The sequence below is a fragment of the Tiliqua scincoides genome, chromosome 1 (genome assembly GCF_035046505.1).
Source record: "Tiliqua scincoides isolate rTilSci1 chromosome 1, rTilSci1.hap2, whole genome shotgun sequence".
Taxonomy (NCBI): domain Eukaryota; kingdom Metazoa; phylum Chordata; class Lepidosauria; order Squamata; family Scincidae; genus Tiliqua; species Tiliqua scincoides.
Genome location: NC_089821.1, coordinates 165,048,714 through 165,074,683, shown reverse-complemented (window position 1 = coordinate 165,074,683; position 25,970 = coordinate 165,048,714). Strand labels below are relative to the sequence as shown.

Genomic DNA, 25,970 nt, shown 5'->3' with positions numbered 1-25,970 from the left:
CGCATGCGCAATCTGAATCGTCTTTCCCTTCTCCAGTTGCACCTTTCCTCAGCAGGCCTCAACTAGTGGCCTTTAGCTTTTCTGCAATAAGGGCTTGGGTATGTATGGTCCTCACTCTCTAATTTCTTGGGCTCCAGTGGGGGAAGGGGAAGTAGCCCTTTGTTAGTCATCCTCCTGGCCAGTTTACTGCTGCTATATTGTATGAGGCAGACAGTATGGGAGGGCAGGCAGGACAGTCACGGATAGCTACTGGGCAGCAGTTGTCAGCCATGATGCAAGGAGCATGATACACATGTGGCCAGATGGATGGGCTACTGCAACAGGGACCCTGTGTCAGCCTAATGAGGTGTGCCTGTTTGTGGTGTAGTACACTGGTTCCCAGTCTTCTTAGCTCCGCAACTTATCATGTCCTGCATGCTGGGTTTCGACTTACCAGGAGTGACTTACCAGAAGGGTGGGAAGACCTCCGCTTGGTTTGTTGGGCCGGCAATCCACTCTACTGGCCTCAGAATGGCCCACAGAAGCCTCAGAAAGCCACAACTGATTTCTGGACACAAACCCGGTGTGAACCAGAGGAGGCCTTAACACTCTCCTTTTGAGTAATTTGGCTTCCAGAATGGTTTTGATATGGAGCCAAACTGGAGCAAGGTCAGTGGGACGGCCCAGGTCACGACCCACAATTTGGAAAACCTTGGCATAGTAGGATTCTAAATGTCCCACGATGTGTTCTATGCCTATCAAACTGCTGTGGCTGCGTAGTCAGACAGCAGCCCTGTGATCTGCCTCTTCTTGTGTTTCTGGCCAGTCATGCAAAAAGTGAATAGGATGTTGGTTACAGCAAGTCCCTCTTGGCTCAAATCTATCTTGCCTGGCTTCCGGTCTAGGTTTCTTTGCCATTTGCTACCAGTGCTCCTCTCTGCCTGAATGCTGTTGGGATTCCAGCTTGTGGTTTATCCCAGTCCCTACTATAGCAAAAAGAACTCTTCAGTCACCTAGGCCTATTTTTATGCACTGACAGTTCCCAAGTTGAGGTATGCTTATATGATTGTACGATGTAATGCTTTACCAACTGTACTTATGAATGGTCATTTTCAAAGGATTCCTCCCGAGCAGCATTATTGTGATTGCCCCTTAACTGAATTAGGTACCCTGGTGCATATGTTTTTCCGATGCCCAAAATATACAACAGGGAGAGATAGCTTCTTAAAGAAATGGATACATAAATTCTCTATGTTTTCAGATTCTTTAAGATTGAAATTACTGTTAAATAGCCTTTGTAAAGAGTGTGTTGTAGACGTAGCCAAATTCTGTTTCTATGTGGTTTTAACTCTGGTTTTAAGATTTTAGATGAATAGGTGTATGGCTTATGTGCTGATCAACCTAATAAACTTGACAGGCACCTAGGCTCCCCCACAGGGTCTCAAACCTTTACCTAGGGAATTCTTCTTTATCCTACATGCCTGCCTATGTCAGAGGAATCCATCACGCTTCCTTTGTTCTTCTGAAGTCAAAAAGTATTTTTTTGGAACTGTGTGTTTGTATGCAAAAAAGAAAGAGGACCTTCCCGGTGGTGGCTCCCCATCTGTAGAACTCACTCCCCCTGGAACTGAGAACAACTCCCTCTTTAGCTCCCTCCCTCCTGTTCTTAAGGGCTTAAGACCTTTTTATTTAAAGAAGACTTTTAATGCTGACACAAGGAGGCATGGCTTTTTATTATTTTTTTCCATTTTATTTATTTATTTATTTAAATTTGGGGTTCCAAGTTTTATTGTGTTTTATTGTTTTTAAAGGTTTTATTTTTATACATGTTTATATATTGTATGTTTTTATATGATTTGTAAGCTGCCTTGAGCGCCCTTTACTGGAACAGAAAGGTGGGATATAAATTCTAATAATGATAATAATTAATAATAATAAACATACAAGAACTCAAGCTCCATGTGTTGGAAATTATGGCTGCTCTCTGCTTTAGTCCCTTGCAGCCCTTGCCACAGTGGTTCTTACAACAGGAGGTGGTACGGCAGAGATATGAAACTCAATCCGTACAGAGGGTCAAACTTAGCATTCGTGGCACCAGCTGAGGGCCAGAAGTGACATCATTAAGCAAATGATGGCCAGAAATAAGCACCTTGTTCTCACATAGAAACTCAATAGCTGCAAATGACAGAAGAGAAAATGTGCAAATCTTGACTATATTTTCAAGATATGCGAGAGGCCAATTACCAAGTTGGAAGAGTCCAATTATAACGGGGGCCGGATAAATTGCTTCCAGAGGATACATCTGGCCCCATGTTTAACACTCCTATGCTATAGCATCTTATCAGGCAGGTTGCGGGTGCACTGTGCTGCAATCACATCAACAGATCCCAATGGCTGGCAGCAGTCTGGCAGTGGTTGATCACTGGACCTGCATCTTCCACCAACCCACTGGCATTGGGACTGAGAGGGTTGCAGTGATTGGCTCCTTTCACGTCTGACCCACATAGGGTTATCATCCAGCTGCTGTTCCATGATTGGTCTGTGATTTCAGTTTTTCCATGGATGCTGGTGGAGTTACTGAGAGAGCTGCGGCCCATGGTATTGGTCAAGCTCTTGCATACTCTTTGTGCTGAATGGGCTTAGGATTCTTATGTTCTTATATGTTGCTATAAGTTTGCATGCTTATAGTGACCTGTAAAAGGAAGAAACATTTTCACCATAGTAAGCCTTTAACACCACCAATGGATGTTGGGGAGCAGAGATAGGGTTCTCCCAGATTCACAGGGGGCCCATGGAATGGCTCCCCCATGGACACAGGGAGATGCTTGTATAGTCCTTACATCCTCTTCCACTTCTATGAGACAAAAACAAATCCAAGTTTTATGTATTTCTTATTGTCTCTGCAATAAATACAAGAGTAAAAGTGTTCTCTAACAACTGGCCTACAACTCGCGTGATTCAAAAACCTTGGAAAACTGCTCTGTGCCAAGACTGAACAATCCCAAAAATAATCACTACTATTCTTGCCTGTCCTGAACTCACTGATTCCATGTTACTCTAGTCCAGTGTTTCTCAAACTGTGGGTTGGGAGCCACTAGGTGGGTAGCGAGCCAATTTCAGGTGGGTCCCCATTCATTTCAATATTTTATTTTTAATATATTAGACTTGATGCTACCATGGTATGTGACTGCATTTGGGGAAATGTGACAGATCTGAACTCATAACAGGCTACTATGTAACAGTGATAGTCAATGGGACTTACTCCTGGGTAAGTGTGAGTCGGACTGCAGCCTAGGATTGTTAAAAATTTTCCTGCTTGACTTACGGTCACATCATCACTTTTGGTGGGTCCTCACAGATTCTCATCCTAAAAAGTGGGTACTGGTGCTAAAAGTTTGAGAATCACTTCTCTAGTCTCTTCTACATCTTAAGAAAATGTTGGATTGCAGAGAATCTCACATGTTAAAGAAATGAGTTAATATTTGTTAAATACGATAGGGCAAATGAGCATCAAGTTCAGCCTGGTTGCATAAAGTACATATCTCTATATATTAGAGTTCAATAGAACAAACTGCATAATTTATCATGGTAGCTCTTAATGACTAAAAGCTATCAGCCAAACCATTAGAGAACGGAACCATCTTTCTTCACCCAGGGATTACAAGTCAATGTGAATAGTGGTGGGACAGGCAAAGGAAATGCCTTCCCCACACGCATTAAAACTGGCTTTTGCTTATTACAATGCACTAATTAATACCATGAGACCCATCAAGCAGTTTTAATCAAACATTATGATCTTCTAATCCACATTATTTCTGTCATCCATTCAAACATTTAGCCAAGCTTGCTATTATTGAGAATAATAACATGAAGTAGCATTTGGAATCATTGACAAATGGAATTACAGGAAGTGGTAGAAAGAACACTGACCCATAGAAAAATGCTCTGTAAATGTACTTTCTTTCACATGTAAGAAACATTAACCGCCCACTTCCTGTGCTAGTCAGTGAATTTTTTTTCAACTCTGCTGGATTAATCAAATCCTGCCAAAAGGTTGCACATTGAGACAAAGATTCAGTTAACGGTAAAATAAATGCACTTTTCATTATTTTGTAGTACTCTACCTGAAGACTGAAAGAAGACAAGACATTCTTAAGTACCTTAAAACATCTCAGGACTAATCCATTTAACTAAAACCAACTTTAATCATTTTAAAGGAGCCTAAGAACACTTTCCTAGAAGTAAGTCCAATAGAATTGGACTTGCTTCCGAGTACAAATGTTTAAGAGTACCTGTACCACTATAACTCAAGAAAAATGTAACCAGAATGACTGAAATACCTTACCAAGTACATGAACATGGCAAATAAAGAACTGTATGTGTACTTGCACAGACTTTCTTTTTTACTGTGAAGGGTAGTGGTTGAGATCTCCTTTTTCCAACAAAAACCATCAGTGCCAAAATACAGGGCTTGGAAAATCTCAGGCACCTGGCTTCCTGGAAATTTAAAGTGTTTATCCAGTGCTGTGCAAGACAGTCTCTGACAATTTGATCTAGGCTTCTAGGAATTTGAAATTATTTTCCAGCCACCCTAAAAGATACGCTAGGACTTATTTCATGATACAGGATCACTGTGCTTTAAACATATTCAGTGCTGTATCTGTGAGAAAGTATTTCCAAATGTCAAACCCCAGCACAGTACATACTTCTATAGGGAATGTTCAATAACACATCAATGTACTGTTCATACAAAAATATATAGTCTCACAGGGGCAAACAGGTGGTAGAATTATGCAGAACTGTGCCTCCTTGCTTTATTGCTATGCCAATGGAAATATAAGCACTATAACTAGTATTTGTGGAACTTCATACCACGAATTGTTGGTGTGCACACAGCCCAAGTGAATGAACACAAGTGATTGTGACTACACTAAAGTCAAGCATCCATGTTAACACCAGAACTTGTTACCACACAATTTCTTTGTTGTTAGTAAATCTGGGACTTGTAGATTCCGTTCACTGTGAATGTTTTCAGAGCTATCACTGCAGTTCACAAAGTATATAAAGCTAAAGTATATACAGTACTGTAAAGTGCATAAATCTTTTCAAAACCAGGGGTTTATATCCTTCTGGTTTAATTCAACACAGACTCTCTTTGTGCGTCTGCACAAAGAAGAACATATCCCCAACTGACCCCTCCTTTTTTTTAATGAAGTACACCACACTAAAATCACTAATAGGAATCATGTTTTAAAATCTCTCAGAACTGGATGCAATTGGAAACGAAATTCCTATTCAAACTCATGCACAAGTATTCACAGTCCATGGCCATGTGAATGTTTTTAAGAGACTACATAAAATATCCTGTCCAAGATGCAACCACACTATGTAAATGCAATATTCTCATTTAAGAGAAACGCCAGAAAGAGCAGGTATCCCAAAGGTCCCCAATTAGTGCATTCTTAGCATAGTCCACAACAGCTTTAAGCAGACATTCAGAACTGAACTGAACAGCAGAATGAACAACAAAAAGACATCAGAGACCAGTGATGTGGAAAAGCCACACAGTTCCTGCTAGTGGTGACTCTCCTAAGAACAAAGCCACACAAAGCCCTTTAAACTGTGATTTAAACTCAGCTGCCCCCTCCCTCCACAGCCTCTCCTGAAGAATGATTTTTACATAGAGGATTCTGCACAGAAATGAATTAAACCCAAGCAACTGGTACTGAACTCAAATGGCACAAACCACAACTCAGTTAAATCAAATATTTGTGTGTAGTTGGATTTAAGCAGCCTTACAGCACAATCCTATCCATATTTACTCAGAAGTAAGTCCCACTGTGTTCAATAAGGCCTCCTCCCAGGAAAGGGTGCAAAAGATTGCAGCCTGAAAGCCCTTCCCCTCTTATTTAATTCTGCATGGGGCAAAAGTCAGCTTCGTGATAACTGGGCTTGTGTGGACGAGGAGTGGCTCCATCGAAGCAGTCCAGCAGCTTAACTGTTTCTGGGCAACAGCCCAAAATGCCTGTAGAGTAGACAACAGACAGAGAGAGAGAGACGAGGAAAAGTTGGTGATGGAGCGAACAAAAGAAACTCTGCGGGTGGAGCAGCCAGACTGCAAACCGATGCACACGCTCCTGGGAGTAAGTGCCACAGAGACTTACTTCTGAGTAGACATACACAAGACTGGGTTCCCAGGCTGCAATTCCCTCCACACTTTCCTGGGAGTAAGTGCCATAGAACGCACTGAGACTTACTTCTGAGTAGGCACGCACTGGACTGGGCTTCCTGGCTACAATCCTCCCCATACTTTCCTGGGAGCAAGTGCCAGGGAACACAAGGGGCCTTACTTCCGAGTAGACGCGCACAGGCTTGCGCCCCCACTGGACAAAGGAGCGTGGCGCTGCGCTGCGCTGCCCTCCGCCGGGCCCCCTCCCGCTCCCACTTACAGGATGGTGGTCTGCGGCGACACGGCGGGGACGCTTTCCAGCATGAGGTGCATGCAGCGCACCGTGGTGCGGAAGCAGAGGCAGCGGCTGGGGCACCACACGCTCCCCCGCTGCGCAGGAGGAGGCGGCGGCGGCTGCTGGGGCGAGGCGAGCGGCAGGAGGCTCGCGAGCAGAGCCCAGAAGCGGAGCCCGCCACAGGCAGCGCCTGCCTCGCGCCGGGCCATGCCGCCGAGAGCGCCAGCGACGCGTCTGGGAGCGCTGCTCTGGTGGCGGGCGGGGGCTGCGCAGGGGGAGGAGGAAGGGGGACGGCGGCTGCAGGGACCGCCCCAGCCGGCAGCTGCTGTTGTCCCCGAGGAGGAGGAGGGAGGAAGGCGCCCTGCCGGCGGGGGCAGTTGCTGCTGGCTGGGAGCCTCCCGCGCCTCCCTGCCCCAAAGACCCCCAGGGCAGGGGGAAAGCGAGGAGCCGGCCCGGCCCTGCCCGGCCCTCTCTCCCACTAGGGCTGGGGGAGGGGGGCTGGAGACTTCGCGGGCAGGGTCCACGAGAGGGGGGCGCAGGGGGTCATTTGTACCCGGGCCCAGGCCAGAAAGGGGGCCCAGGAGCCCAAGGAGGGGCCCAGAAGTGTCCTGGGACCTGACATGTCCCAATTCCACCCAGACTCACTGCCCAGGCAGGATGCGGGGGCACAATGACTGCCCCCAGCCATGCATCACAGGCCCAGGAATGTCACACCTGGGAGGAAACCGCCCTACTCTTTGGTTTGTAGATCTGCTTTCCAAGAAGCAGCAGTGGATTTGAACCCAGAGACAGCTGCTGCAGAAGTCAGTCTTGCAATGCACAGGACACACTTCCATTCTGAAATCCCATGATGATGGTTTTTGTGCAACCCTTTTCTATGTGTAAAAGACTAAGGGCCCAACCCTCTCCAACTCCCAGTGCATCCACAATGCAGCCCCTAGGCAAGAGAACAAAGGTTCCCTTACCTTGGGGAGGCCCCATAACTACCCTCCCACCACATCAGCATGCCTAGGCCAGGGCTGGAAAGTTGGATAGGATTGGGCCTTTAGGCTACAATCCTATACAGGTTGTCCCTCGTTATCCACTGGGTTCTGTTCAGGAATCCCTAGTGGATTAAAAAAAAAAAAGTGGAAAAATAGATTTAAAGACCCACTTCCAGGTTTTTTACCACTTTGTTGGTCCTAACGGAATAAGGTTGTGCCTCAACGTCCACAGGGGTTTGATTCTGGGACTCCCTGCTGATACCATAAAATGTGTTAAATAAAAGCAGTTTTAAAAAATTAAAGAGTGTGTTCGTTTACAATTGTGGTTTAAATCAGCTTTTCTTACTGTTGTAGAGAGGCAGGCAGTGATTAGAAATGCAAAGGACCCCCTGCCTGGCTCAACTGAAGAATGGAATGATTGCTAATATTACTGTCTCTCTACAACAGTAAGAAAAGCAGTTTTTAAAACTGATCTTAAAGAGAATACGTTTTTCCCCTTCTCCAGGGATCAGCACATTCTCATTTGCAGTGGCCATTCATGATGAGCCAAATTCACGTATAACAGGGTTGGACCTATACACACTTACCTGGGAGTACTGAATTCAATGGGACTTGCCTTAGAGTACACGTACCTAGGACTGCACTGTCAGAGAGACTTGGGAGTACATTTGGTTTTCCGTATTACTGTATATTTTTATATATTGGCAACCTTCAGTCTTGAAAGACTATGGTATCACACTCTGAAAGGTGGTTCTGGCACAGCGTCTAGTGTGGCTGAAAAGGCCAATCCGGGAGTGACAATCCCTTCCACACTAGGAGCAAGTGCAGTCTGTCCCTGGTCTGTCTCCCTGGCTATGGGCCTTCCTTCTTTGCCTCTTTGCCTCAGACTGTTGGCCAAGCGTCTCTTCAAACTGGGAAAGGCCATGCTGCACAGCCTGCCTCCAAGCAGGCCGCTCAGAGGCCAGGGTTTCCCACTTGTTGAGGTCCATTCCTAAGGCCTTCAGATCCCTCTTGCAGATGTCCTTGTATCGCAGCTGTGGTCTACTTACTGTCTACTTAGCTGTGGTCGTATTACTGTATCTAGTTGCCAACGCCATGCAGGCAGGTTGACTTGGGCCCCACATCAGGAAGCCTTGTAGACCTGGGCTCCAAAGACTATTCTGACTGTCACCGCCCTCCCCCACCCTGTTCTGCCCATCCTTGTCACCACCCTCTCTGCTCTGTTTCATCCCCTCCCTCTTTGGGAAGGGGCCCCAAACAAACCTGGTACCCCCCCCCAGGCCCTGGTCATAGGGAAATCCCAAAGCTGTTCACAGTCACAGGGAGCAGTTCATCTCCAGCAGAAGAGATGCCAGGGGGGCACATCTGTCTGGAAAAAGACATCTGGAGAACCTGCTCAGCACCACCTGCACATGCAGCTCACCTCCCTGGGCCACCTGCTGCCCATTACAGCATGCAAAACTCTCCCCCAGACTTTGAAGCATCACTCCTGTCCCTCCCCGTTGTGCAGAAGGTATGGGGGGGGGGGGAGGAAATAGGTTTGATTCCAGAGGGCCAATCTACATAGAGCAAAGAGGTCCATCATGAACCTGATTTTAGAGTTGCCCATCCTTATGGGTCCCTGGGAGTTACGAAGGTGCTAGGTAGTATCTAAGATCCCTGGCAGGCTGGCATCCTGCTGTTTCCCCAACACTGTGCCAAGATCCAGTGTCAAGAGGGTGACCAGATGCCATGGAGGATAGAATGCCTCTACATTTAATCACTGTATGGAATTTGGGCAGGTGCAGTTTTTCAAATCCTTCCATGCTGAGCTGCTCCTCCCAAAATTCCCTCTTCTCTACAATGATTAAAGGGACAGGCACCCTGTCCTCCATTGGATCTGGTCACCCTGAGTGTAAACCACAAAATGCAACCCTTTACATATTTACTTGGAAGCAAGGAATTTATTCCAGGATAAGTACACAAAGGACAATCCACGGCCCAATCCTATCCATGAGAAACACTGGTGTAAAGACAAACTCTGCCGGCAGGAGACAGCTTCCACCAATGGACACGAACCTGACGGTGCAATGGACATGCAATGGCACATGTTCTCATCAGTGACTTGCTTCTCTCTCTCTCTCTCTCTCTCTCTGCCCTTGCTCCCCTCAGGCAACTGTCACACAGGCAAAGACCATCTAAGCCTCCCAAGCAGGGAGACTACTGAAATTCCCCCCACTGATGGAGTGCATGCTGCATTGGGGGGGGGGGGGTGTTGGAAAGGACTCCTCAGAGAAAGTGAATGTTTGCTCGCTTACCCCAGGGAAATCTCTGCCTGCTGTCTGAGGCATGTGAAAGAGGCAGTAAGGGAGATTAATGGGAATTGTACATTGGCGCACTCTCGTGCTGCTGATGCTGCCCCCAGTCTGCCTCCCTTTCCACCCTGCCTGGGATACCCCTGTTCCTCCCCCCTCCTTGTTCTCCCACCACCACTGTTGAACTCACCTGTGCTGGTTCAGTAGCTGGCCTCTTATGCCACTGCTGGTTGTGGCAGTGCACTTAAAATGGCTGCGCTGCATACATAGCCAAAAACCATGTGACCTCAGCAGAATTCTGTTCCTCTGTCATACACCCCTTTTGTGTGCTGGCCCAATTCCAAATAGGACTGGGCCATTTGTTGTTGTATAGCTTAGGGGACGTGGCTATTGGGGGTGTCAAGAGGAGATCCTGCACTTTAACATTTACCACAATACTGTGTCAAGAAGGACGTTGAGAGTTTACTAAAGTGCCAAATTTCCATACAGCGAGAATAAAATCCTGGTACTACTACTAATTGGCTTAACCTAATATCCAATTAGCTTTAGGGGAAAGACATTTTGACTTTTCCAACAGAAACCCCTCCAAGGAAGCAATCAACCCATTGCTAATGATGAAAGCCAATTGCTTTCCTGGCTCTCTTCAGGTTGTTTCAGAGCTCCTGGAAGCTGAAGGTGCACTTGGCTGAGGCCAGATCCAGAGGCGAAGCAGCTGCCAGCTGTCTGGGCATGTTTTTGACCAATTTCTTGCTAGTTGCTAATGCCATTGGCAGACCTCCTCCTCAACAGGAAGCTTCAAGTGTAATAGAAATATAATTTCCTGCCCCCTGGGCCATCCAGTGGCACCACTTTATTGCTTCCCAGCAGTATCTTTAATCACCAGAAACAGAGGCATGTCCTGGCAGTGCTTCCAAGAGATAGTGTGATATATACCCTAGAGCTAATCTCTTGTTTTGATGGCACTCCATCATCTGTGTTTGATCATTCTTCAGAGTGGTGGAGGCCTTGGGCCAAGAAGTATGGAAACAGAATGGGAAATCCAATAACTAGAAAGCATGGAGAGGATCAGTAGGAAAGGTTATATATATATATGCAAAACCTCACAAGGAAATCTGATTTCCCCCTATAAAACACAGTATACAATCCATTTTTAAATTATTTTTCCTTTTGCAATCATGCATACTGAAGAAGTCATGGTTAATATTTCAAAGTCATAGTTTATATATATATATATATATATATATATATATATATATATATATATATATATATATATATATATATATATATATAAACTATGACTTCTTCATACTGAAGAAGTCATAATATTTCAAAGTCATTGTTTATTTATATATATTATGAAATATTATGACTTCTTCAGTATGAAGAAGTCATAGTTTATATATATAAACTATAAACTATATATTTATATATATATAAAAATAAACAATGACTTTGAAATATTATGACTTCTTCAGTATGAAGAAGTCATAGTTTATATATATATATATATATATATATATATATATATATATATATATATATATATAAACTATGACTTTGAAATATTAACCATGACTTCTTCAGTATGCATGTTTACAAAAGGAAAAATAATTTAAAAATGGATTGTTTACTGTGTTTTATAGGGGGAAATTAGATTTCCTTGTGAGGTTTTGCATCCCAAAATTGAACTTCACAACCTTGAAAGGTCTGCTTTACAACCCAAGGATGCCTGATACTTTGGGGGCAATCCTAACCACACTTTCCTGAGAGTAAGCCCCATTGAACAAAATAGGACTTACTTCTGAAGACCTGGTTAGGCTTATGCCCTCAGTTTCACAAGAATCTTAGATCAAATTAATACTGATGAATATTTCCTATGGTACTTAATAGATATGAAAGTGATGTTGCATTACAAAATTCTTACATTCATTTAAAACTATGCTAAAAACAATGTGCTTAGCTGTGGAAGATCTGATTTGAAACCAGAGAAATTGTTTCTCATTTCTGAAAGCTCAAAGACAGATTTATTCTGGATGGTATTAAAGTTGGTAACGTCATAGTTTCTATACCACATTAAAAATGTGGCTCCCTTTCAAGCCTCTCTACTTCAACTTTATCTTTGTCAAATACTGCCACTTGCTGGTTTTATCTCTAGTCAGTGCTATAGTTTTCATGTTTGCAATTTGAAAAAGAACATAGCATAAAATGAGCTTCTTTTAATTCACAAGGTTGTAATCATATGGCTGACATTCCAGGCATTAAAAGTAAGCTGAATTTGGCAGCAAATTACATAAGCATGCATGCAACCCCCAGGTTTAATTTATCCAACAGTTTAAAATGCTCAATCTTCTCTAATTTCTTATAAATTGGGAGAATTGTTGGATACAGACATTCTTTTGCTTCCCAATATGTCTTAAAAGCCTCAGAGGCATATTAGTACAGGTGTGCACTACTTAACCTTCTGCTTAAGGATGGACTGCATATACTATCATGGTCAAAGCACAACAAAGAGGCTCTTAAATAGGCAGTCCGTTCTTGAATAGCCTGCAGCACAGTGTCTGTTTACACAACAAGAGTCTCTTAATGCAAAGAAGAGGCAGTTCATCTCCAATAGCCTGGATATTGGTTTAGGTACCTGTATGCCAAGATCAAACATTAACTGGTTGTACCAAATAAGCTCCGGACACATCAAACTCAGCGCAGCAAATTCTGATTCACATGTGGATAGCGACACATGTCTTTGCTTTACAGTCTTCCATCCCACTAAGGCTCCTGCCAGAAATAGTGTCATGCCTGAGGTTGACTTCCTTGTCTTGGTGTCTGAGGCAAAATTTGCATCCACATATGCTGTAAGACTCAGACCACCCTTAGGTTCAAGGTACAAGGACAAGTCTATTGTTTGTTTTAAATACCTCAGGACACGTTTGGCGGCTAGCCAGTGTTTCTGTTTGGGTTGGCTTGATGCTCTGGCCAATAAATTACAAGCCATCGCTATGTCCAGTCTACTCCACTGGCTAATGTACATTAAACTTCCCAGTAAGGATTTATACATATTGGTGTCAAACATGGGACTGGGTGATTCATCCTTCTCGAAGTCAGTCTCCATAGGCGTCTTCACCCCATTGCACTGCTCCATGTTAAACTTTCTTAGCAGGGCGGATATTTTGCCTCTTTGTGAGATTTTATAGCCATTTAATACTTTGGTAATATCCAATCCAACATAATTGTGTATTTCCCCCAAGTCACGCAATGTAAACCTTTTTCGCAATGCTTCTATAAGAACATTTGCTTGTTCTGCATTCTTACATAGTATTGCAAGGTCATCAACAAAACATAGTACAATGCATTTCAGCTGGCCTTTACCCCTGGTAAAAATACATGGGTCAGCTGTGCCTTGGTGGAATCCCTCCTCCTTCAGTGCAGTAGAAAGGCATTGGTTCCACTCGTAACCAGATTGCTTTAGTCCATATAGGCTCTTTTTAAGTAGCCAGTATCCTTTATCAGTTTCAGCAGTCCCCAAAGGTTTCCTCATGTAAACAGTGTGTCTAAGTGGCGCATGTAAATATGCAGTCTTAATATCTAAATGCCTAATTTTATACCCTTCCTTCGCTGCTAACACCAGCGCACTATACAAGGAACAATTCCTGAGAGTGGGTGCGAACAGTTCATCATAGTCTGTCGCATCCTGCCCAAATCCTTGTGCGACTAGTCTGGCCTTACATTTTGTCTTACTATTTGCATCCCTCTTCACCTTGAATACCCATTTGCACCCAATTGCCTTTTCCCCTTGTGGGAGATAGGTTTCCTCATACACATTTAACTCTTGCATAGATTTCAACTCAGCATTGATAACTTCCTTCCATGCTGTTTGTTCACTTAAGGGCATGTCCTTTATAGCGTCATATGAGGAAGGTTCAATGGATACTTGACAGATAGTCCCTGGTTTGAACTGATCAGGTTCCCTACATTCTCTGGTGTATCTACGGGGTATACTGACATCCTCATCAGTCTCATCAGTAGGTTGTGGGTCTGGTATCTCAGTCTCAAGTTCTGGCTGTAATCCTTTTTCATCCATATCAGGGAATGTCTCCTCATCCATAGGCTCCTCCTTCAGTATAGGAGGTAGTCTTTTAGGCGATTTCTCTTTTACAGGGACAGATTTCTTTGATTGTAATCCATTGTAATCTACCATCGGGTAGAATGTGGCAACACATGGCCCCAAACGTTCCCACCCTGTACTGTCCTCTAAGAATTTTGCACTTGCACTAATAACAATGTCCTTTGAGTGCAAGTACCCAAATAATAATAATAATAATAATAATAATAATAATAATAATAATAATAATAATAATAATAATAATAATAATAAATAATCTTTATTTATATCCCGCCCTTCTCCCTAAAGGGACCCAGGGCAGCTAACAACATATAAAACACATTTAAATGCATAAATTAAAACAAATAGCAGATAAAAACATTAAAAACACATTAACAGCGACCTTAAAAAACAGTAGTCAGATTAAAAGACAGAATAAAAAGAGTACAAAAGAGCAAGTTACAGAGGAGTCAGACCTGTAAAAACTACAAAATGTGTAAAAAATGTTAAGAAGGCCAAAAAATCAGAAGGCTTGTATAAACAGCAGTGTCTTCAGGCCTCGCCAAAAACTCTCAAGTGAGGGAGCCATTCTCAAATCAAGGGGAAGGGAGTTCCATAATGTTGGTGCCACTACCAAGAAGGCCCTATTTCTTGCAGCTGCCCCCCAGACCTCCTTGGGTGGCGGCACTTGTAAAAAGGCCTTCTCTGATGACCTGAGAGGGCGAGCCGGATTGTACGGGAGTAGGCGGTCTCTAAGATACCCTGGCCCAGAGCAGTATAGGGCTTTAAAGGTCAAAACCAGCACCTTGAATTGGGCCCGGAAACGAATGGGCAGCCAATGTAGCCCCCGGAGAAGCAGGCTGACAGAGTCAAACTGTCTAGCTCCAGTGACCACACGGGCCGCCGCATTCTGCACTAATTGCAGTTTCCGAACCGTCTTCAGGGGCAGCCCCACATAGAGCACGTTACAATAATCTAACCTCGATGTCACCGTGGCATGGATCACCGTGGCCAGGTCTGCGCTATCCAAGTACAGCCGCAGCTGGCACACCAGCCAAATCTGAGCGAAGGCTCCCCTAGCCACAGCCGCCACCTGGGAATCCAGGAGCAGCTGCGAGTCCAGGAGGACCCCCAAGCTGTGAACCTGCTCCTTCAGAGGGAGTGCAACCCCATTCAGAGCAAGCCGATAATCCAACACCTGCATCGAGGATTTCCGAACCAGGAGAGCCTCTGTCTTATCAGGATTTAATTTCAGTTTGTTAGCCCCCATCCAGATCCTTACTGCTTCCAGACAGCGCTCCAGGCCCTCAACCGCCACCCTGGAATCTGGAGGAAAGGAGAGATAGAGCTGGGTGTCATCAGCATATTGATGGCACCTCACTCCAAACCCCCGGATGACCTTTCCCAGTGGTTTCATGTAGATATTAAATAGCATGGGGGACAGAATTGAACCCTGTGGCACCCCGCACCTCAAAGGCCAGGGTGTCGAACAGGCATCCCCCAGCACCACCATCTGGGACCGACCCTCCAAGTAGGAGCGGAACCACCGCAAAACAGTGCCTCCAACTCCCAACTCGGCCAGTCGGCCCAGAAGGATATCATGGTCGATGGTATTGAAAGCCGCCGAGAGGTCCAGCAGGACCAACAGGGACGCACTCCCCCTGTCCAGTCCCCGGTGTAGGTCATCCACCAAGGCGACCAAGGCAGTTTCCGTTCCGAAGCCCAGCCTGAAACCAGATTGAAAAGGATCCAGATAATCCACTTCATCCAAGACCCTCTGGAGTTGGGTCGCCACCACCCGCTCAATTACCTTGCCCAGAAACAGGATGTTGGAGACTGGCTGGTAGTTATTCAACACAGTGGAATCCAGGGAGGGCTTTTTCAGGAGGGGGCGAACCACCGCCCGCTTCAAGGCGAGCGGCAACATCCCCTCCACCAAGGAAGAATTGACCACCCTCCCCGTCCACTCAGCCAGTCCCCCCCGGGCAGCTCTAATCAGCCAAGCTGGGTAAGGGTCAAACAGGCAGGCAGATGGCCTCACACTCCAAAGGAGTCTGTCCACATCCAAATCTGTACGCCTTGTGGTTTGCTTCATACCCAAGGAAGTACATCTTCCTGCTTTTCTGTTGTCCTTTACGCCTTTGTGTCTTAGGTATGTGTACATATGCAGGGACATCAAACACATGTACATAGTCCAGAGAGAGTGTTTTCCCATGCCATATCTTATATGGTATCTGTCCTGTGCCAGAATGCCAGATCACATTTAAAGTATGTGAAGCACACATCATTGCCTCGCCCCAATATTTAAATGGTAGTCCACTGTCTTTAAGCATAACGAATGCCATATTCTGCAAAGTTTGGCCCCTTCTTTCACACTGGGCATTGTGCTGAGGTCGATAAGGTGCTGACATGCGGTGCTCTATGCCATTTTCTTTTAGCAATCTTTCAAACCTTTGGTTCACAAATTCACCTCCTCGGTCAGTTATGATGCATTTGGGTAGCCTGCCTGTCTTCCTCTTTACAAATTTCAGCCAGTATTCCACTGTCTGGCTGGTCTGTGCTTTTGTGCCCATCAGGTAACAAAAGCCAAAACGAGAATGGTGATCCTCGATGGACAACACAAACCTAGCTCCTCCCATACTAGGAGAGAATGGCCCAATTAAGTCCATGAATATTAGGTCTAGCACCTCTTTGGTAATGTAATTTCCAGGCTTCCTGGTGGGTGTAGCTTTGGACTTGATAGCCTTACATACTTCACAATCCAAGTACAATCCGCATGATCTCAACGTAACCCCTTCTGATTGTTCTACTGTCTTTTTAAGGGCTGGGAAACAAGTATGTCTCAATTGATGGTGTAACTTATGGACACAATGTGAGTGTGCTACTTGGTTAGTCAACACTGACCCCACAGTTTCTCTTGATGTAGAGTATAACAAATACAATTCACCACGTAATTTAACAGTAGCTACGTGCTCAGCATTCTCAATTATTTCACACTCCTCTGTATGGAATTGCAGGGTGTAGCCCTGCCTTGTCAACGCGGCAACAGATAGGAGGTTGTAGGTCATGTTTGGTACATATACCATTTCAAGGGTTCTGTGCAGTACTGGCAAAAAGACCTTTCCCTTTCCACACACACTGGCAGTGACTCCATCTGCTAGTGTGACACATTGGTTTGCTGCAGGCTCAAATGATTGAAACAGTCTCTTATCATTGCAAATGTTTGCCTTAGCCCCACTGTCAATAACAAAGTAGTTTTCACAGTCCTTTGTTTTTCCGGTGACAGTCAAATTCACCCCTCCTCCTTTGCCATAACGGAGGGGTTTCTTTCCTCCCCTTTTAGACCGATAGTCTTTGATTAAGTGGGAAGGGCTCTGGCAGTGATAACATTTTTTCACGGCAGAGTAAGCTTTTGCAGAGTCAAGGTCACTTACTCTTTCCACAGGTGCTTTCCCTCTTTGCAGGGCTGAGGAATTCTGCTTGTGATCTCTAAGCACTTTGTTGTATTTTCTCCTTTCCTCATCAAGGAGTTGACTTGTCAGGCTGGCAATTGTTAGTTCTGCTTGGGGTATTACTTCCAAATTTGCCACAAACTGGTCATAGCTTTCATCAAGGGAGCAGAGAATTATGTACACCTGCTGCAGATCAGTAAAAATTAGCTCCTTTTCCTGGAGTTCCCCCACAGTCCGTTTCATAAACTCTAGGTGAGTCAGCATGTTCCCTCCTGGCTGGAGGCGTGTCCGTAGCAGCCATTGCATGAGATGTATCTGTGCGCCAACACTATCTCGCACATAGATGGCTCTGAGTGCCTCCCAACATTCTTTCGCCGAGATAAGTCCATCAATGTGGACTAGCTGCTGGTCCTCCAAGGTCAAGCCAATTATACATAATGCTCTTTCATTTTCCCTTTGGTAAGTTTGTATTAGTTCTGCGTCGTCCTCCCCATTGAGGACTGCCAAGTCTGGCGGATTAACCACCACATTCCACAGAGCCTCTCGCTTTAGCAATAACGAGACTTTACAAGACCAAGTGGCATAATTATGTCCATTCAACTGGGTTATCAGGAACCCTGAGGCTGCAACTGTGCTCATCTCCATGCTCTTAATCTTTTCAGTCACCTGTAGCTTTAACAGTAACAGCAGCAGTTCTTGTAGCTCACCAGTTCACAGGACCAATTCAGCAGTTGCAGGGACCAAGTCAGCAGTGTCTAGGACCAAGTCAGCAGTTCCTGGGCCCATAACCCATGTTAAGGTTATTTTGTGGGATGATTGGTGTAGGATCCCTGTTTTGTCCCAATGTGAGCAGGTTGCAAGAAAAACAGCGAATACAGCAGAGTACTTTCAGCAGATGTATTTGAGCAAGGGATATTACAAGCAGAGTAGTCAGTAAACAATCCAAGAGTCAGCACAAAGAGCAGTCAGTTCAAGTATAACAAATCCAAATCAGTTTCCAACAATACACAGTCAAAGGTTCAGTCCATAAGTCAGTAATAACATACAGTAATAACATATACATATAGTATCCAGCCTCCTCAGTCACTGGCAGCAGTTCCACAGTTATCTCCAACTCCCCTACTGCTGCACTGGAAGCTCCAGTAGACTAACCTTATGTAGTTAGCTTAGCCAATCAGTGCTGGCTTGGTCACACCCAGGGTGTGTCAGTCCCAGGTGCCTGCTGATTCTGCTGACTCAGCAATCTACACCTGCTCCCTGAACCAACTTGTAAGCTGTGGTTCTGCTTCCCTCAGAACACAAAGCTAATACTGTGCAGCCAGCAGGGAGTATCTGTTTACACAACAGAGGCACTAGATTGGGCTGAATGTTCACTTAATGACCTAATTGCATAACAACAGGGATTGCAGAACCTATCCCTTCGTTAAGTGGAACACACCTGTACAAAAGTAGGCACCTGTGTGTATGAAAAACCATGGATGAAATAAATGGATGGATGAAAAACCATGCATGCAAACATGCCATATCTGTGGTTTCTCCCCAGTCCACACCATAGTCCTAATTAAAACAGAGACAGTGCTGATCAGCTATTCAGAAGTTACACTAGTTAGGGGTGTATTTAGCCCCTATTCCTCCCTCCACACCAAATCGATCGGATTTTCTACCTTTCAGAAAGACTTATGCATGTGGATGCAGTTGGATCCATTATGTCTAATATGATTTTAAAAGCACCATCATTATTTGTATAATTGTCTGAATTCATTGGCACTTGATTAAGTATCACTATGATTTATAAATGCTGCCATGCTTTTCAGTTCAGCTACTTGATCATTAAGGGACACAAAGTAGCAGCTGCTATAAAGTAGGAAGTTTGGAAAAGGAGTAAAGAGCCATGTAGATCCATGGATATGGGAGTTTTCTAGTCAACTTGGAAATCACAACTAATAATTTGTTAGTTTTTAAATTTTAAAAATTTGTCTTTTTAAAAAAGATACAACATCAAACAATAAAATAAAATATAAAACAATAAAAACCAATATGATAACAGTGTTGTGATATTTGCAAGTAGCATCTTACGGAACTACAGTGAAAACTCTGCAGTTAAGAGCCCAGGCTGTGGGACTGGGCTGCCCATTTACAAGCACTAGAGGCACTAGTTTGGATCTGTGGGACTGGGCTGTCCATTTATTTTATTAAATATGTTTTGCCCATTTATTTTGTTTTGTTAAAAAACAGTTGATATGTACAGGAACCCAAGATGTTATAAATCAGAAGAACTCAGCTGCTGGATATGTCACTGGATTGAAGATACAACATTGTATGATATATTCCCACTTTCGGTTGGTTGTCCAGCACTAACTAGCCCACAGGAAATATTATATTGTATATAATGAAAAGTATCCATTCTTTCCTCCCTGTGAAAAGCAAACACTACTCTGTTTTTAGCTACATACATAATTGAGCCCACTTTATATCCCTTAGTTCAGTGGTTTTCAAACTGTCCAGAAGTCTGAGAAGCACTTGTAAGTCTTGATGGGGGCAGGGACTGGGATGGGAGGGTATGTCCTGATGGCGCCACAGCAATTGCGGCACCACGGGCACCCAGACGCATTTCAATATACCTGGGGGGGGCTGTGCAGCCTCCAGGAGGGTCTGGGAGGCTCACAGCCCCCTTTGCGAGCCTCCTCTCCACTGCAGTGATCTCCAATCTGCAGTCAGAGCCCGCTTCCGGTTTGTGGTCTGAACTTTGGAGCGCAGAGTTTCTGAAACTGGAAGTGGGCTCTGACTACAGATTGCAGCTCATTGCATTGGAGGGGAAGCTCGTGGAGGGGGCTGTGAGTCTCCCGGACCCTCTGGGAGGCTGCACAGTCCCCCCAAGTATGTTGAAATGTGCCTGGGTGCCCACGGTGCTGCGATTGCATCAGGACACCCATTTATGGGTTATTCCCCTTAAGGGGAAAGTGAACCATTTTGGTTCCAATGGTGGGTCGTGACCCACCACTTTGAGAACCACTGCCCTAGTCACAGCGGCTGTCCTCCTCCTTGTTCACCTTCTCCTGGAAGTGCTACTGATTAGAATCAAGAGGTTTAAGAATATTGAAGGTGATTTTTGAAGGATGTACACCAACAAAACAATCGCCAAGAATGTGCTATTGGAAAAATCAAATCTCAGTGGAATAACTTATTTTGTTATCTATTTCTGCTGTCAGTGGTTCCAGAGATATACTGGACTTCACACCTGCCTGAAAGCACCACACTATAACCTGGAATCCCTGGCCCATTCCAGATGCACGGGGACTTCACTGTGAGGGAAAGGCACCTTGTGCATAGTTAGAGGCACTAGTTTGGATCCTAAATACTTTGTGGAAGCTTGTTATGCCGCTCTGCAAGTACTAGGATCCATTCACTTGGCTGTTACTAGTTCATGTAGTGTAAGGCTTAGCTTTGTCCTCCAAACCAGGCTCTCCTTGAACTGTCCCAGATTATGTCTTGCCCAGATTATGTCCATATCTTGAGATATGGAAGGTGCGTCTGTGTGACTATGCATGTGTGTGCGTATTTATATATGTATTAAGAAAAAGATGCACTTATGTTATTTGCACAGGAATGTCTGACAAGTGTCTATTACTAGAGGAATACAGAAAAATGCAGAATGAAATCCACCTATCCTGCAAGTATGTTCTGAAAGGGGAATCAAGCCTATAAGAGGAGAAGGAAAGGCCAACAAGATAATCACCACTGCCACCTGCTGGTGCCTTTTTAAACTGACTTGTGCTCTTCTCACATGCACAGAGAAACACCAACTCCCTGGCAAATTGAAGAGAAATAAAGCAGAGAGGCATTCCCACTCTTCCAGTCAATGAAAAAGAGAGTAACAGCCCAAATCTTAAGAGCATATCCGCTGGCGGAACATTCATTTCACCAGTGCCAATTGCCTTTCAGCAGTCACAAAAGCCTCTCTGGCAGCACATGAAGCCATATGCTGCCGGCATGCCGGTGAGGAGGCTACAGTGGCGTCACGCATGTAGTAAGTAAAATCCATTTTTGCCCAGCCACAGGTGTTCACATTTGGTCCCGGTTGCATATATGCAATGTTGGGTAGGAATGGCTTAACCAGAGCCGGAATGTGGCAATCAGCCTCATTGTCCCAGAAGAAAACTCCCTCTCTAACCACATATCTGCCCCTTTTGCTGCTCTAGAGGAGATAATAGTCAATAGCCAGAAAGGGAGAGCAGGGGGCTGGCTGAAAGCAAAAGGGCTTGCACATCTAGATGCAAGTGTCCTCTGTCTGCTAAGGGTCCCACTTTGAGGATGTAGTTGTGCTATCCCTTCCAATGCAACAAATGGCTGGGTAAAATCCTCTGTATTGTTTGTCTGTGTGTGTGTGTGTGGGGGGGGGCTTAAAGAATCTCACTGGCAGGACTTTTTAGAACATCTACTACTTAAGTAGTAGAATCCAACCTACTACTGCTACTACTAGAATCCAATCTACTATTTAGGTAGTAATGACACAGAACCTGCAGGGAAGGGGGCTTCCTCTTGCTTAGCTCACAGGGCCTGTTCTTAACATAACTCAGGAACCCAGTGTATATCAATGGGGGTGTACAGATAATACGAGCAGAGCACCTGTTTTTATTCCTATTGCATGACCATGGACAATCCATTCATTTAAGGTAGCAGGAAGGCTTCCAGTTAGGTTACAGTGATTTTTAATATCTTGATTCTGTTCTGCTAGCATGTAACTTTTCTAAATGACCTTTGAAGGAAAAAATGAAACATCTTATGGATGTGGACATCTTAGCATCCTCAGAGATCTGTAAGAATGGATTATTGGACCCTGTAGTGTATCTATAGAGTATGGTTGATTTGTATGGGTTAATGTTTTCATAAATTTGTTAATGTAGTTTAAAGATTAGTTCCCCTGATTTCTGTGTTTTCATGACTCTATTTTTCTGAAACAGAAAAAGAGAACATAATAAAGTCAAACTTGATAGTGGAAGAGGTTGGATTCTCTGATCAATAAAAGGATTCTTCACAGCGTATTTCCATTTATTAAAATTAGTTGTTTTGACACGATAGGACTTACCACTTGAAGATTTATCACAATCTGTGCCAAGGAGACAATAACTAAGGGCTCAATCGTATCCAACTTTCCAGCACTGGTGTAGCCACAATGCAGCCCTGAGGTAAGGGAATACATGTTCCCATACCTTGAGGAGGCCTCTGTGACTACCTCCCCACCACAGAAAGCAGTGCATGCATCATGGGCACAGCTGCACTGGAAAATTGGATAGGATTTGGCCTTAAGGCTACATCCACACTGAAAAATATTTTACTGTTGTCTTTGTTCAGATTAACATCTAGCTCCTTCCAGAGCCTCCATGTTGGAAGCTCATTTAAGTCTGTACCATTGGTATATTCCAAAGGATACATGTATGTAATTTGGTTTACAGAATTCCCATAAGCCAGTGATTTTCAACCTTTTTTTGTCTTGTGGCACACTGACAAGGTGCTAAAATTGTAAATGCACACCATCAGTTTTTTGAAAATTGACAAGGCACACCATGCTGTTGGTGGGGGCTCACATCCCCCAATGGCTCTACTAATAAATGACCCTGCCCAAACTCCTGTGGCACACCTGCAGATCATTCGCGGCAGATACTCGCAGAAAATGGCTGCCAAAGGCCTTTAAAGTCAATTATCTAATAGAAATAACATAAGCAAGCATTCATTAATATAAAGAAACACAATTTTGCATTTTCATTATTTGCCACCATAGAGAAAGCAAAGTTTCATCTTATGGTTGGAAAGTGGTATAGACATTCATTATATAAATACATCTGTAGGATTGCACAAATGAGAGACAAGAACAAAATCAATAGAAATCTCACCTTTTGAACTAGACAGTACCCTGTCGAATAAAAAAGCATCTGCAAGCAAGTGAGAAACAATGGATTCAGGCAGGTTTCCTTGCAGGTAACTGTTGGATATTGAAGTTGCAGTACTTTTCTCAGGTGAACTCAAGTAACATGAATGAGTAAGGTTGCCAGCACATCAGCATCACATCTACACAAGTTTTGCAGAAGTACTGAAAAGCAGACGAAAGGTTTGCTGCATTGCCTATACTGACACTAATACAGGGTAAAATGCAAATACTGTACAAACAAGGGCTAAAATGTAGAGCTTACATATACAAAGTGCAGACTTTCTGAAATTGCACCATTCTCCGACTGTAGGTGGGAGATAGTTCAGATATGAGCTAAGATTCTAAATTATCAGATAATACAGCACACATAGCAAAGGCCTCTGAACTGATTGCATGCTTCCTCCACCATGTACAGGATTCAGTTTTCAGCTTGCCAGCACAAATATTTTTAAACCATGTCAGTGGCGTGCTAAAAATCAATTTGGGTATATGGCAATGTATACACACGACTGACGGCCTGATCCTCTCTGGGCCTTGCGCTGCAGGAATTCACATTCCAGCAGCACAAAGTCCTTCGTAGTAGTGTGAAAGTTGGGCTGCTGTTGAGCAGTTCTGGACCGTTGCAGCAAATAGACAGGGGTGCGGTGCATGCACCAGTGACTCCCAGAGGCTCCACTGTCCTTAAAAGGGATTGGACAAATTTATGGAGGAAAAATCCCTCACAGATTACAAGGCAAGATATATGCAGGTTTTAGAGACAACCTATTTCTGAATGCCTGATGCAAGGGAGTGGCAAGAGGCTACAGGTATCATGTTGTCTTGAGTGCTCCCTGGGGCATCTAGTGGGCTATTGTAAGATTCAGGAGGTTGGATTAGATGGGTCCTTGGACTGATCCAGCAGGGCTCTTCTTATGTCATATGTTCTCAGCAGGGTTATGCAAAGGTAAGTAGAAGGTATTTTTACTTACCTCTGGCAGGCTTCCTGATTGTCCCCTTACCATTGGATACAGCATGCCCTCCATCAGCATGGCTGCATTGTCAATGGTGGGGGATAGGACTGGGCTGTGCATTGCTTAATGCTGAAGCTGTGAGATGCACTCTGAAGATACAACCGAAATCCTACTGGCATCAGTAGAAATTTAGCAATTGAATTGTCAGGAACTGCCAACTGTTGTTGTGGTGCCAATGAAGGGAATGGAATGCTTCTCTTCAAAAATACATGAAGTTACATCCACAAGAAGAGGGAAGTTAAATTTGCAAAGGACTAGTATATACAAAGCTGGTATTTGTAGGCACCAATCCAATCCCCTGCCAGCAGCATGATGCAGCTGTGCCAAAAAGGCGCATGCTGGGTCCAGTGGTATGGGGGTGACCTGAGGGCAAATGAGAGGTAAGTACAAAACATTTATACTCACCTCTGCATAAGCCCTTGGGTTTCCTTGGACATACACCACCTCTTTTGGTGGCATACTTATATGCCCCTTTTGGTGGCAAACCTATGTAAACTTATGCCTCTTTTGGTGGCATATGTCTGAGAAGAGAAAAAGAGCAGGGAGGTTTGAAACGGGGGTATAAGATGCACCCCTCCCTCCTCCTCCCTGCCCGGTTCCACCCCCTCCCCACCTAGTTATGCTTCCAATCCTCCCTCCCTGCACAACCCACCCCCACTACTGACTTACCAAGTGGACATGGTGGGATTCGACAGGGAACTTTTCTTTACACTTTCCAGCCAAGCTCAGGCATTTTCCATCTGCTTGCATGTATTTTTGCTATCCACTTTTCTTTCCTCATATTGTTTAATTCTCTTTTTTGACTTTTAATAAACTAGTTACATGTTCTCACTTGTCTGCCTGCTCCATGTTCATGGATAATTGAGTAGAATATCATGTCTCTTTGCCCTGCAGATGCTACTATGGGTTTGATTTTTATTAAGAATATTATTATTATTATTATTATTATTATTATTATTATTATTATTATTATTAACAGTATTTATATACCGCTTTTCAACTAAAAGTTCACAAAGCGGTTTACAGAGAAAAAAATCAAATAACTAATGGCTCCCTGTCCCAAAAGGGCTCACAATCTAAAACGATTGAAAAGAACACCAGCAGACAGCCACTAGAACAGACACTGCTGGGGTGAGGTGGGCTAGTTACTCTCCCCCTGCTAAAAAGAGGAGCACCCACTTGAAAGAGTGCCTCTTATCCAGTTAGCAGGGACTGGTTAGAATACCTGGGGTTTACTGCTGTCCTGGGAGGGATTTGTACCCCAGATGCCTAGTCTTTGTAACCCGGGATGGTGGCAGCAGATACAAACTACCAAGGATTTTTCCCTGTTCAGTGGCTAGTCCACTAAAGGGAAAACAAAAAGCAGAAAAGGATGTGTGTGCACAAACCAATAGGTATTTACTTCCATTGGTCAGCCTGCCTTCTCCCAGACACCCTTTTCTCTGACAGGCCTGTTAATGATTTAGGGTCCAATCCTATCCAATATTTCAATGCCAGTGCAGCCATGCCAATGGGGCATGTGCTGCATCCTGCAGTGGTGGGACAGTCATAGAGGGCTCCTCAAGATATGGGAACATTTGTTCCAGTACCTTGGGGCTGCACCAGTGCTGGAAAGTTGAATAGAGTTGGGCCCTGAGACATTCCAACAATAGGAATTCTATGAATTTTTTCAGTGTAAGGCAAATTACAGGAACAAATGAAGTGACAGGAACCGTAGATTATACAGATGTGTTAAAATAGAAAATTTCCTTGATAATTTAACG

At 44.3% G+C, this 25,970-nt stretch overlaps 1 protein-coding gene across 5 annotated transcripts in view; it reads right to left on the bottom strand.

The window, feature by feature from the left end:
* PXDN (peroxidasin) overlaps positions 1-6,658 on the bottom strand; it is a 76,772-nt gene extending 70,114 nt beyond the window's left edge. For all 5 annotated transcript variants that reach the window (XR_010793576.1, XM_066612375.1, XM_066612376.1 and 2 more), the window contains exon 1: positions 6,429-6,658. Coding sequence is in view for 4 of the 5 variants with exons in the window: in XM_066612375.1 (XP_066468472.1) it covers positions 6,429-6,652 (224 nt within the window). In the remaining variant the exon portion in view is untranslated. The remainder of the gene's footprint in view (positions 1-6,428) is intronic.
* Positions 6,659-25,970: the final 19,312 nt, after the last annotated feature.